The following is a 14,814-nucleotide window of genomic DNA, read 5'->3' on the forward strand; positions in this document are numbered from 1 at the left end:
TTGCACAGACTGGTCTCAATTCCTGAGCTCAAGCCATCTTCCTGCCTCAACCTCCAGAGAAACTAGGATTACAGGCATGCACCACCACACCTGGCTCAAAACGAATTTTTAATTAGTCTTCAAAGTTAATTTTTTGGTTGAAATTATCTTTATTTTTTAAAAAAATAATTAGGAAATGTGTTCATTAAACATTTAAAGTTGCATTCTCTTACATTGCAGTTCCTCAGTTTGAAACTACATGTAATTACGTAGAAGCTACACTCGAAGAGTTTCTGACCTGGAACTGTGACCAGTCTAGTATTTCTGGACCATTTAGAGATTATGACCATTCCAAGTTCTGGGCTTATGCTGACTATAAATATTTTGTCAGTCTATTTGAAGACAAGACAGATCTTTTCCAGGTAAGTCAGACCTTCCTTCTAATCTTGGTAGGAATTTGTTTTTGAGAAAAGATCACAGATTAGAATCTCCCTGGCACCTTCTCTGCCTTTTTCTCTCATAAGTAATTGCCATGAGTCTTGGATATTTCACCCACTCAAACCAAAAGATTTGCTGAAGAGAAGTGTACCATTTGGCTCACACAGATGAGCAGGCTTCCTTGTTTTCCTGCTCCCAAACTTCCTACACACCCTCCTTTGCTTTTAAACAGTGCTTGAGTCGGTTTGGAATATGTTAGAAGCATAGATTGTGTATAAAACTTCTTTGCCTCCTGACCTCCATATAAGTTCTTGTCCCGTCAGTGAGGCAGATGAAAGCATAAAGCTGATTCTGTGAAGAAGCATTCCTTGGGCTGTGACCAGGCTGCTGCTCTAGGGGTTTTAGACAGCTGTTTTCTCTGGCAGTTCATGGCCTGAGGCAGAGAACACTTGGCTCCCAGTATTTGGTAGTGGAAGCCCTGTAGAAGTGTGGGAGTGACTTGCAGAAGTAAAATTATGGAAGTTCTTTGCCATATGTTGACATAACTGACAACAGAGTTTCCAGACTGCCCTATCCTCTTTTAAGTGTTTTCTACCTTAACTGGCAGTTTATTTTGTAGATAATTTTGCAAACTCTCTGCTCTTGTTTCCATGTGTCTTAGGTGTGGGGTAGGAATGGAAGCCATCCCGGAGGCTGTTTGGAGGACTCTGCCTTGCCCCGACTCAGGCCAAGGCTCCAAAGTCCTTCTTCCTGCCCCTTCTTTGTGGAGAGAAGTATTTCACCATCCCTGCAGACTGTTCACCCCTTCTCCTCTCTGCCACCACCCACTCTCTGGACTTGGCTTTCATATAGGCTGATAGTTCTTTGGCTCGTCAGTAATTTTCCATTCAGTGTATATTTTTCTTTTTTATGTTGAGTCAAGATGTAAATGCTGATATTAACATAGTTATTATAATAGATCCTCCCATCTCAGCCTCCCGAGTTGCTGGGAGTATAGGAATGTGCCACTGCGCCTGGCTTAATTTTGCTTTTTTATTTAAAAAAAAAGGAAAAATGTGTCACCTTGCCCCATAGTTGTTTTTTTTGTTGTTGTTGTCATTGTTGTTTTGAGATAGAGTCTCACTTTGTCACCCAGGCTGGAATGCAGTGGCGCAATTTTGACTCCCTGCAACCTCTGCCTCCCGGGTTCAAGCAATTCTCCTGCCACAGCCACCGCCGGCCCCCTGACCCCAGTAGCTGGGGTTACAGGTGCCTGCCACCATGCCCAGCTAATTTTTGTATTGTTTTGTAGAGACAGGGTTTCACCATGTTGGCCAGGATGGTCTCAAATTCCCGACTTTAAGTGATCCACCAGCCTCGGCCTCCCAAAGTGCTGGGATTACAGGCGTGAGCCACTGTGCCCGGCCTGTCATAGTTGTTAGTTGAGAATGTATTTTCATTCTCATACCCATGAAAGAAATGCATAGGTTTTAAAAACATTCAGTAAATGACTCTGAATTCAAAGTCAATACCAAATCTACTTTTTACTCATTTTTAAATGATAATTTTAAGGTAGATGTTTTTTCTTACAACCTTAATTGTGATCACTTTATGGTTCTTTAATTATGGAACTTACAGCTTTCATAGTTAACTTTAAAAGTGTTTTGTTATGTTTCTCATACCCACCCCCCACCACTCTGTAAATTAGACTAGTACTTTACTCCATATTTCAGGTAAAATATTGCTTAATAGTAACATTGATCAAGTACTTACTTTTTGGGGGAATTTTTCTAATGTTTTACACTTATAATCCTCAAAGTAACTCTATGATTTAATAATTATCCCCATTTTAAGAAAAATGAGACCCAAAGAGGTTTCTAAGCCTTTTCTAAGATTATACAACTAGGAAGGGGTAACCCTTCGTAGTTGGTTTCTAAGAAGGAGGTTTCTAAACCTTTTCTAAGATTATACAACTAGGAAGGGGTAGCCCAAATAGTCTGCCTTCAGAGCTTTAACTACTACAGAGCTTTAATTACTACTGTGCCTACAGAGGGTGTGCGTACATTCAGTCCTGTTGGGACTCTCTGTCCTGAGTGTAGTCTCACTCTGCCTTGGATGAGTCTTTGATCTGACCACATTAGTAGTTCTGTCCCATCCCAGGGAAGGCAGCACTGTGCCAGTATGTGACCTGTCCATTAAGTGCGGATATAAAGGGCAGCCTTTTGGCAGTGTGCTGGAATTCTAAGTGAGCCCTTCTAAAATCTGGTATTTTGAGTTGAATGAGTTTTCTGTCAGCTAATATTATGGCAATTAATTCTGCTATGAATAACCAAGTCCATTAAGATTATATCATCTTTTGTCTCAAAATTTTCTGGGCACCAAGTCTTCTTACATCACAGGTACCTGTGTTGGTTTAATTCATTCAGCCACCAAGTCTTATTACTTGCTGTTTCAGGCTTTCTTATATCTGTCATAAAATGGTGGGTAGTTAAACATTAAAATGGGTACATTTTAAAAATGTTTATTAATTTATTTAAAATGACAGAACCCACTATATGTTAACATAATAATATTTTTAAGAAAATAACTATATTGAAAAATGTTTAATGTCATTAGAGGGATGGATTGTTGTACATTTTGGCATGTCTCCTTGATGTCTGGCTGTAAGAAGACAGCTGGATTCTCTGCTTCTCCATTCAAGCTGTTGCAATTTGTTGGTTTGTTTAAAGTATGTGAAGAAAATTTTGCCTCACACACATATGAAACTGAAAAAGGGAGGAGTATTTATTAATAACAGCCTTTTCAGATAACTGTGGATTTTTTTATACCACACCAAACTTGATAAGGGGTAGTTTCTTAAAGGTTCATTAGTTGTAATATAAAATCTGAACCTATAATGAATGAACTCTGTACTCTTATAATAAAATCCATTGGTCTGTCTTGCACAGAATGGATCTTATGTAATGTTATTCATGGACCATTTGGAAAATATTGGCTTACTGAATTAGTAGATCTTCCAAATGTTGACACATTTTCAGTATACTTGATATATTTCATTATTCAAAAAGTCACATTTGTTAATACCACTGTTCTTATCAGAAAAATAGTATTAGGAAGCTTTCAGGCTCATGTATTTCTTTTTTTTTCTTTTTCTTTTTCTTTTTTTTGAGACAGAGTCTGACCCTGTCACCCAGGCTGGAGTGCAGTCACATGATCTCGGCTCACTGCAACCTCTGCCTCCTAGGTTCAAGCAATTCTCCTGCCTCAGCCTCCTGAGTAGCTGGGATTACAGGCGTGCACCACCACGCCTGGCTAAATTTTGGATTTTTAGTAGAAATAGGGTTTCACCATGTTGGCCAGGCTGGCCTCGAACTCCTGAACTCAAGTGATCCGCCTGCCTCAGCCTCCCAAAGTGCTGGGATTGCAGGCATGAGCTATCATGCCCAGCCAAAATTGCAACTTTTAAAATAATATAATTAACTATAATTACTATCCAAAACTTACGAAGGATAGATATTTCAATCCAAATTTCAAACAGCCCCTTAAATGGACATTATACATTAGCAATTGTCTGAGTCTCTTTTTCCTTAGAAAAATTACCTTAGGTACATAAACAGAAAAGAGGTAATTAACTCTCTACCCACCGATAGGCTTGATAAACACCTTAATTCTTACATTCCAACTTGTCTCATCAGAAAGCATCACTGGCCATCAGACGCCATTATTCATTACCAAATCACCTGCCTCAATTTCAACATGCTCTCATAGCTATGTTTTAAAGTCCAAGACATGTTACAACTAATCTTCCATCTACTGTATTTTGGGATTCTGTGTCCCGGTGACTTAACAAGGCTCCTGACCTTCAGTAGCCAATTCAAATCACAACATCAAATGGAATCTACCTGAGAAGCATCCTTGGGGCAAAATCCCTTTTGTTACATGTTGATTCTTAATAACTTCAATTATGATGATACTGATAATTGCAAAAGGTAAAACCTGTCATTCTTACCTAATGAGTCTGAGAGCAAGAAATTTTGTTTTGTACTGTCACAAATTCCCTACCTTTCTAGGAAAGTAGAGAACAAAATGTTCAAAACAAATGCTTTATTTAGTCAATGATATGATATATAACTAAAAAATAATAAGATTAATTTTATTTGCTATACACAAAAGTCAGTTAAGTGTCAAAATCATACTTTTAGGCCATCTCGAGGCTACAGGATATTTTCCAATCATATTAGTATATTTATCAATGTATATATTTTTCATGGATGCATTTAATTTGTGGAAGAAAAGAGTTAATAAGAGGAAACTTCAAGTAGAGGCTATAAGTAAAAACTTACAAAACTAGTAGAGGGCCAGAGAGATTAAGAATTTCTTACCAAGGCTGACAAATGCTACACTGATTAACTAGAAGCCACAGAAAATTTGACAAAGGTGAAGCTAGGGGTTTAAGTCAAAACATTCTCTGAGCGGTCCTAAAGACCAGAGAAATATCAAAACAAGAAATAGTAAGAGTAGGAAAAAATCCACTTATATAATCATTCAAATACCTATTATGTATTCAGCACTATGTTAGCAGTTTGCAGGAATAAAAAATTATAAAACATTGCCCAAAGAGCTTACAATATTGTTAAAGGAACAGTACACAAACGTTCTGTGTCACTTACCATTTAAATAGTAATCCAAATAAAACATATAGGAAGGCAGGCAAGGGACAGATGGATATGGAGACAAGCAGTTGAGAAGGCTTCATAGCCAAGGCTGAAACTGAGCCAGGCCCTAAAACATAGAACTTTAACAGGCAGAAATTGAAAGGGGCATGAGCAGAGGCCAGAAGGGAAGAGAGAACATAGGTCAGTGGGGAGACTGGACAGGGCCTTGCGTGGAGCAGACAGGTGGCATCAGCCATACTTGGGGAGGTCTTAAATGTTGTCCTTATATAATTTTAACTTATAAAATGTTTGTGAACATGATTAAAGTATTTTAATTTTAATCTGGAGTATGATTTAAAATGTATTTCATAATAAACTGTTTTAGAATTACTTAGAGGAGGAGTCAGAACAGAAAAAAATAGAGTAATTACAGTTGTGATGTTGTAAACCAGAGTGGCCCATAGACCCCTGGGGGTCCCTGACACCCTTTCAGAGGATCTTTGAGATCAAAATTATTTTCATAATACTTCTAAGATGATATTTGCTTATTTCACAGTGTTGACATTTGCACTGATGGTACAAATGCAATGGTGAACAAAACTGCTAGTGTCGAGACAGTGGGACCAAAGTGTACTAATAGCATTGTATTAAAAAAAAAACACAGCTTTATTGGGGTATAACTGATATATAATAAACAGCATATATTTAACGTGAACAGTTTGATTAAGTTTTACATATACCTACACCCAAGAAACCATTACCACATTCAAGATGACAAACATTTTGATCATGTCCAAAAGGTTCCCAGTGTCCCTTCCTAACCTGTCTCTCCCTACACCCTCATTCTCAGACACCACTGATCTACTTTCTGTCACTGCAGGTTAGTTTGGCAGTTTTAGAATTTCATGAAAATGGAATAATATAGTAAGTACTCCTTTTTCATGCTAGCACTAATCAAAGGAGGAGACAGACATAGTTAACATCAGAACAAGGAAACCCAAGGTAGAGAGGGCCATTTCATCACAATAAAAGGTCAGTTCACCAAGCGGACATAATAATCCCAGATGTGTATGAACCCAATAACAGTTTCAAAATACATGAACAAAATTGACCAGCCTAAAATGAGAAAAACACAAATACACAACTAAAGTAGGGGGATTTTAATACCTCTGTCTCTATAATGGGTGAAACAAATATACAGAAAATCAGTAAGGATACAGGAGACTTGAACAATCAACTTGATTTAATTGACATTTATAAAACACTCCACCCAACAACAGAAAACACTATTTCCAAGTACACATGGAATCTTTATCAAGATTGATTATATTCTGGGCCATAAAACAAGTTTCAATAATTTAAAAGGATTTAAATTATGCAAAGTATGTTCTCTCACCACAACAGAATTAAATTAAAAATTCATGACAAAAAGATAGCTGAAAAATCCCCAAATATTTGAAATTAAACATTACACTTCTAAATAATCCATAAGTCAAATAGTAAATCACAAGGAAAATTAGAAAATATTAGGCTAGTCCTTGACTATAAGTCAAGGCTGAAGAGATGTGCTAAGCAACAGTCTGCAAGTAAGAGACAGGGAGGCCCAATATTAGCCTTGGTATAATTTAGTTGCTTAAAAAGATAAGTGCCGTCTGACAGTGCATTAATGGTGTGATGTGTGGGTCATGGAATGTTACAATTCCATGGATACGGGTTCTGTATAGACTGTGTCTGGGGTTCAGTTTGGGAGCCAGGCTTTAGGGCTGTTGACAAAGTAAAGGAAATTGAGAGAAGAGCAATTGGAAGGAAAAGTTAATGCTGCTGCGTCTAGGTGAAAAAAAAAAAAGATAAAGGAGAAGTTAGACAGTTTTTCCTGATAAAAATAGCAATTTTTGGCAGGAAATAAACTTGTTCTCTTTAGTTATAGAAAGCAGATCTAGGACCCTCCTCTGTAAGCTACCAGGAAGTAGATACTGATTTTGTAGTAAGTGGTCAACTAGCTAGCTACTTGTCGCTCTTTTCAGGGATGGTGTAGAATAGAACTTGCTGAGAATAGATGATTTTTAAAGACTTTTCCAACTCTTGAAGTATGTATGAGTAGACTCCAGGACAGATCACCCCACTGATCACCCTTTTTGGTTTTACAGATGTAGCACCCAAACAGGGCCTCCTGTTTCTAGCAAGACTCAAGACAGATTCCTGGGCCCACATTGACTTCAGACATTTGACTACCCATAAGTAGCTGAACTTAATTGGGAAGAGAATCCCAACTCTCAATGCTGTCTATTTTTACACTGACAATTTTGCTTTTTTTTTTTTTTTTTTTTTTTGAGACAAGGTCTTGCTCTGTCACTCAGGCACTCAGGCTGGAGTGCTGTGGTGCAAACATAGCTCACTGAAGCCTTGACCTCCCAAGCTCAAGTGATCCTCCCTCCTCAGCCTCCCAAGTAGCTGGGACCACAGGTGCATGCCACCACGCCCAGCCAATTTGTTAAAAAAAAAAAAAGCTTTTTGTAGAGACAGAGCCTCACCAAACATTGCCCACGCTGGTCTTGAACTCCTGGACCCAGGCAGTCCTCCCACCTCAGCCTCCCAGAGTGCTGGGATTACAGGCATGAGCCACCGCACCTGGCTGACAGTTTTGCTTTTTAAGTCATTATTGCTGTTAGACAAGAGGCCAGGGAAGCCTCTCCTCAGTTTCTCATACAGTAACCTCACCCTGTAGAAAAATCTTCCTTCAGTGATTCTTTCCAAAGCAGGGCTCTAGAACAGGGTTTTTCATGTGGGGTTGGTCTGTCACCTCTTTGAACGTATATATGAAATTTCATGTGTGCTTTTTTCTGAGGAGAAGTGGCTTTGGTATTCATTAGATTCCTGAAGGGATGTATCTATAAGATTAAGAATCACATGACCTCTGTCTTCTTAGCTAAGGCAAGTCTCTCTTTTTTCCTTTTTATACTGAATGGCTTTCAGCTACCTTTAGTTAAATTCTTCAGACTGAGGTGTGGTAAACTGTTCAACAAGGACCAGGTTAATTGGAAGCCTCCCCTAAGCTCCCTGGCTGGGTGCAGGGCCCTCCTGCTGTGATCTTAAAGCATTCCCTGCATATTTGTGTCAGAGCACTTGTTACAACATATTGAAAGGCTCTGTTTATGGGATTATCACTCATTGTTAGATTTGAAGGGTTGGCCTGTGTTATATTAATTTTTGTATCCCCAACACCCAGCATCATACCAGGTATATGGTAGATACTCAAAAATGTCATTGGCCTGAACTATTTTAACCATCATAAGTCAACAGATTCTTCTTTCCCTCCCAAGCAGCCAGTGTGTTCCAAGCTCTAACCCTGAGCCAGTTACTAAATTAGGCATTGAGAAAACAGGGGTAAGCGCCCAGTATGGAGCTTATAGGCTACATGCAGAGAGAACAGGATTTTTGCCACCCACTGGAACTGCCACATGTGAGCCATGTGCATTTACAGTGGTGCTGACCTTGCAAAAATTCCCCCTTCTATGACAGACATTAATTATGTGCACGTATTCAGCCATTTTCATCACTCAAAACAAAAATGAAAAAAAAAATGCTCTTTCTAGTCTTCCTCAAAACCATCCATTAAATTTCTCTTTAAAATCCTTTCTCTTTGAATACAGCTGCTAATGTTTTCCCTCTAAAAATAGAAAATTTAGACTGCAGTTACTGATAAAAAGAGTGTCAGCATTGAGAATGATGTTCTGCACATAGAAGTGGGGTGGTTTTGTTTTTTTTTTTTGCTTTTATTTTTAAAACCGAAAGGAAAACTTCATGATTAAAATAAAAATAAGGCAGAACCATCATGCCTGGTTCACTAGTATGTTCTTTTTCTTTTCTAGCTTATAAATCTGTTTAATCACATGGATTTGGGCTTATGTGTGACCCTATTTTTCTGTGCTGCAAATGCGCCATCGGCTTCTAAAAGTATAGGCTTTTCCCAGTAGTTGACTTGGGCAGGATTTGCCCACAGAACCAGGCATATGGAGAGTCTTAAGTCCAGAGCACTGTGCTGTCTCTGTTCTAAAGATCATTGCACTTAAGAAGTTCATGACTTTGGGGAGTATATTGAAAGCCATCCATGGATGTATATTTCAAAAGATATATTTTGACATCCTCACCTGAAGACTGATCTGGTAGGTATGAGCTAAGGCTCCAGCATTGATAGTTTTAAGTAACCCCACTAATGTAGGAGAAGGCTTCATTTATGTAGTCATTGAAGTACACAAAGTTAGTAAGTTGCATATATACACAAATATCTGCACTGCTTAGAGGAAATACGGCTTTCTGACTTCTTCGGTTGTGTCTCAGAGATATTTGAAATAATGCCATTTCCGCTGCATTCACTGTTCTAACTGCCCAAAACATGCTTTCCCTAAATATCAGCATAATCCTGTCTGTTTATTGCCTGTTTCCAACTCTAAAATGTAAGCTTCATCCGAGTGGGCATTTTGTCTCTTTTGTTCATTGATTGATTACAAGCTTCCAGAACAGTGCCTGGCATGTTGTAAGTAGTCAGTGAATATTTGTTGAATGATTACTATTAGTGTGGTTATTCAAATATGTTATTGGCTAAAAAGACTTCTTGAACTGCCCTGGAAACCTAACCTCTTCCATCTGTAGCATTTTCCATAATAGAATATTCCAACTGCCAAATAACAGATGTGCAAGTGAAAATGGGCAGCATTACCATACAGAGAAGTTGGTTAGTTCTTGATGGATTGCAACTTTATTTCAAAACAGGATGTGAAATGGTCTGACTTCGGGTTTCCTGGAAGAAATGGACAGGAAAGTACATTGTGGATTGGCTCATTGGGAGCCCACACACCCTGTCATCTGGACTCCTATGGATGTAACTTGGTATTCCAGGTACAAGGAAGGTAATGTGTGTATGTGTGTGTGTGTGTGTGTGTGTGGAATGCACGTGTGTATGCATGCATTAGGGGTGGCAGAGAGAATAGGGCAATACCCCAAGGTGTAGTCCCAGCCCCATCCTGTCAGCCTGCCTCATGATTAGGGCAGACCTCTTAACCTCTGGTTTTGGTTTCTCCTCTGTGAAATGAGAACAGTTAAAATGGTGGTTTACAGGTGCGTGCCTTGTCATGATCAGGACTGTCTTCAGAGAGTTGATTCTAGAACTCTGGGATTCCACTCCCAGGTCAGCTAGACAGCTTTCTGCTTGGTATTTTTTTTTTTTTTTTTTTTTGTGAATTAGAGACATTTGAGACAGTCTTGCTCTGTTGCCCAGGATGGAGTGCAGTGACATGATCATAGCTCCTGGACCTCAAGCCATCCTCCTGCCTCAGCCTCTCAAGTATCTAGGACTACAGGTGTATGCCAGTATGCCCAGCTAATTTAAAAAACTTTTTATTTAGAAATGGAATCTTTCTATGTTGCCCAAGATAGTCTCGAATTCCTGGCCTCAAGCCATCCTCCTGCCTTGGCCTCTCAAAGTCCTGGTGTGAGCCACTATGCCCAGCCTATGCTTAGCTTTTCTTTTTTACATGACAGTTTGTAGTTTTCAAACTTTTATTTAAAAATGGGAACATGCTTTCTCCAAATCTAAATAAATAAGAGCAGAGCAGTTTGTTGAAAGGAAGAGGCTTCACTGTTGCCCTCAACCTCCCCTCCAAGGGATGCCAGCGATCCTGGTTTGAAAAATACTAGACCCTTTCAACTCTAAATTTTAGTTTGTGCCTACCTGACACAATACAGTGTATTGTTACCTTAGGTCAGTTTTCGTCTCCATCTATCTGTGGACTCTAGAAGATGCGAGGGATAGGCAGTGCTTTTGATATACCTGGTTTCTGGAGTTCTATGAGAGTCCTAAGTGTTTGTGCCATTTGGAGGATGTACTCAGATGTATGTGCAGCCTTATTTCCCCCTAATTAATGATGCCCCAGTCTTTTCTCCTGGTCATGTGGGACATTTACAGGGCAGCACAGAGAGTAAAACAGAAAAGGTCATGTGCAAGTTCTCAGACCTATTAGATGTGAAAAGGATTATGAGTAGATTCAGGAGAAACAGTCAGTATGTCTGTGGATACATTTCACATGTGAAGAACTCTGAGAATTACAGAATGGTAGAAGTTAGTCCACTCTCTGATGCATTCCGTCTTTATTAAAGGGCATAGAATGTGTCAGGTACATAGCTACACACTGTGGATGCAAGAGTCAATCAAATGAGTGTGGTCTCTATCTTTGTGGAGTTAAGAGGCTGAAACCTTAAACTTGGTAAGAGAGACAACATTTTAAGTAGCTGCTGTCCATGTGTTCTGAATTGGAAACAAGCCAAAGAAATTCAAGTTGGAAAAACATCAAAAAATACCTGAATTCTCTCTATGATATAAAGTTAATATCACTTTATTTTAACTTTGTAGTAAGACATTTTCTGGCCTTATATAACTCTGGAATAATAAAATAGCTTTAGTAAATACCCACTGAGTATCCTTCTGTACAGGGACCATGTGTTACAGTAGGTACAGAGGTGAGGGAGTAAGATACCCTCTCTACGGTGGGAGTTTACAGCCAGAGTGCAAGGCAAGCCGACAGACATCCATGATACAAGGCAGAATGCCCATGCTCTAGAGGAAGGTTTCACAGAGCTGTGGGACTAAAAAGTAGAAGAGGTCATGTTCCTGTTGGAAAGATCAGGGAAGATTTCACAGAGGAGCTGCCATTTGTGGTGGGCCTTGAAGGATGGATAAGTGCTCAAAAGACCCAGATGGGAAGGGCAGAGGGACCCTGAGAAAGCATGGGGTGTAGAGAGGACCCCTTGAGTTGTCCAGTATATGTTGTGCATTGGAGACAGAGGGAGTAGACCAGAAAGGCAGGTAGGTTGAGTCCCCAGGGTCTTGACTTCCAGGCAAACACTGTTATTCTCTGTTCTTTCAGCATCCAGAACCGTGAGAAGTTTTTAAAGCAGGAGATCACATGATGATTGAATACCTTTTCTGATAGAAGGATTCATGCATTTTACATTTTTTAAGCCAAACAAAGCAGATTGGTTGGGATGTTTATCATTATGGCTATTCCTTTGGGAAATATTGCTGTGGTGCCGGGGAAGCAACTGGGATCTGGAGAAGCCAGGAGATCTGTGACCTAGCTCTGAATCCACCACTAACCCAGTGAGTGACACTGGGCAAGCTCTGAGTCTTTCTGCCACTACTTTGGAAATGAAATTAGACTGATGATCTCTTCAGAGCCCTTCCAACTCTAACATTCGAAGCATATTAATACTGAAAACTGCTTTCAAACTAATCATACAGTGGAATGGAGCAGCTCTTAAAGCTTAAATTAAGTTAAAGCTTTAAGATTAGGCAAACAGCTTTTGAACCTCAATTGTTTTTAAGCTGATGGCTGTGTAAATTGATAGGCTGCCTTATAGCTCCAAAATGAATTTTTTTTTTTTTTTAGATACAAGGTTTTGCTCTGTCACCCAAGCTGGAGTGCAGTGGCACAATCATAGCTCACTGCTTTCTCGAACTCCTGGGCTCAAACAATCCTCCCACCTCAGCCTCCTGAGTAGCTGCGATTACAGGCACACACCATCACACCTGGCTAATTTTTTAAGAAAATTTTTTATGGGGATGAGGTATTGCTATGTTTCCCAGGCTCTGAGGTTGGTCTTTATCCTGGCCTCAAACATTCCTTCTGCCTCGGCCTCCCAAAGTGCTGAGGTTACTGGCAGTGAGCCACCACACATGGCTTGAATGTAAATGTTTACTGAAGAGTAAAGAATTTCACTATTTCTATAAAACCTTCAAATTTCCAAGGCAAAATAAGACTTCAGCATATACTTCTTAGTTCGAAAACAGCAGCCGCTGTTTCTTGGTTCTGAAAGGACTTGATAGCTCCATTCTAACAACTGCAAGGGGTCACTAGAGGGCTTTGGGCTTCTTTTCTCAGAACTAGGTGTTTCCCTCTTTTGTCTTTGCCTCCCCATCTAGACATCTAGATGTCTGGGTCTCATTTTTTTCTCATACTTACCTCGCTTTTGCCTCAGATGTCTTCCCTCTATTGGCATAAAGCATAGGTGTGTCTAGTGTTTTGTGAGTTAGAATTTATTACCTCCATTTTCAAAACTGTTTTAAGTGACAAACATTTTACAGTTTTCTTTTTGAAAATTCCAGCACATTATACTGCTTTATTTGTGTGGCATTATTTGTGCATGTCCACTCCCTAATGGATTAACTTAACAAATGTTTAACTTAAGGAATTTATAACCCAAACAGGGAGAAGTCTGGAAACTATTTGGTGGATGAAACTATGAGTGTTTGCTCTGAATAAGATAAGAATACAGATATTGAAAGGGTGGGGGTTATTGTGAATAGCTGTAGAGTCAGGGATGAAAACTATTTATGAGAAGGCAGACTTTGATTTGAGATGAGAAAGAATGATCTTACGAACTAGATTCTGTCCCAGCAATTTAAGAGGCTGCCTCAGGGTGTCCTGAGACATCCATGAGGCAGCCCCTTAGTTGCTACACAACCTTCCACCTGGTATCTGCAGAGGGATTCTAGCACTGAGTCAGAGATGGCCAGGTGACCACTGATGGTGCCTGTATTCTCTTAGGGATTGAATTTAAACGAGTAAAAATGAACACTTAGCTTTTGCTTTCTTCCATGTTTTGTCTTAAGGTCAGAGTACTAACTTGTATCTTTTTTTTTTTTTTTTTAATTAGGAAACGATGGCATCTCTTTCCTCCTGAAGATACTCCTTTCCTTTATCCAACTAGAATCCCTTATGAAGAATCTAGTGTGTTCAGTAAAATCAATGTTGTCAATCCTGATTTAAAGCGTTTTCCTCAGTTCCAGAAAGCTCAAAGACATACGGTTACACTGAGCCCAGGACAGGTAATAGGGCTTTAAAACATTAATGACCTGCCAGGGGACACCACAGCTGTAACTCTCTCAAGTCCTTATGCTGTGTGCTTCCCCTCCCCGCGCAGTGCAAATGAGAATGGCCTCCTTTCCTCTGCTCTGCTGTTGGAAGGTAGCTTCCCCAGTTGTAGGCTTCAGACACATCCACCTCTGCTTCACAGGTCCTGGAAAGGAAATGGCAAGAGGGAACACAGCTCCTCCTATTGGTAAAGAGGAGAATGGACTTTGGAGGAAGACAGTCTACAGAGTCATTTTCATTTAGGTCAGGAGAAAATGTTCAAGGCATGGGTACTTGAGCATCTCTGGAACATTTAATCACAGTTAGTATCTGTTCAATTATGATAGAACTGAACCCAGACACATAAACACAGGTCGGAATGCCTCCAGGTGTGGGCCAATGGGCAGAAGGAACTGAGAATGTTTGCTTTTAAGCAAAAATGGATGTTGTTTTCATAAATTACTAACTCTGAAACATTTCCAAAGGTATTGTGCATAGTGCTGCTTCCCAGTGAGGAAAATTTCCTTTTCAGCATTGGCACTTGCTGTCTGATATTTCATTAATAATTTGAAAGGTTTTCTTAGTCACTTAAGGAGACTTTATTCTCTCGATTATCCCTCTCCCTTGCCTGTCTTCCATCCATTGTACCCATCTCACTCGCTCTTTTCCTGCTTCCTTCACTCAAGTACTATCAACTCAAACAATTTCACTTGACTGAGTTGCCTCAACCTGTTAGTCACTCTGCATTCCCCTCTCCCCACAGCCCCTGACAACAACCAATCTTTTTCTATCTCTAGATTTGCCCATTCTGGACATTTCACACAGTGCAATATTATAATACAGGGCCTTCTGTGTCT

At 39.6% G+C, this 14,814-nt stretch overlaps 1 protein-coding gene across 2 annotated transcripts in view; it reads left to right on the forward strand.

The window, feature by feature from the left end:
• The window catches only part of HSPBAP1 (HSPB1 associated protein 1), a 50,141-nt gene that overhangs the window by 22,527 nt on the left and 12,800 nt on the right, over nt 1–14,814 (forward strand). For both annotated transcript variants that reach the window (XM_054551397.2, XM_002813215.5), the window contains 3 exons: nt 220–401; nt 9,822–9,958; nt 13,761–13,932. In XM_054551397.2, coding sequence (XP_054407372.2) covers nt 220–401; nt 9,822–9,958; nt 13,761–13,932 — 491 coding nt within the window. The remainder of the gene's footprint in view (nt 1–219; nt 402–9,821; nt 9,959–13,760; nt 13,933–14,814) is intronic.

This window comes from Pongo abelii, chromosome 2, assembly GCF_028885655.2.
Source record: "Pongo abelii isolate AG06213 chromosome 2, NHGRI_mPonAbe1-v2.0_pri, whole genome shotgun sequence".
NCBI lineage: Eukaryota > Metazoa > Chordata > Mammalia > Primates > Hominidae > Pongo > Pongo abelii.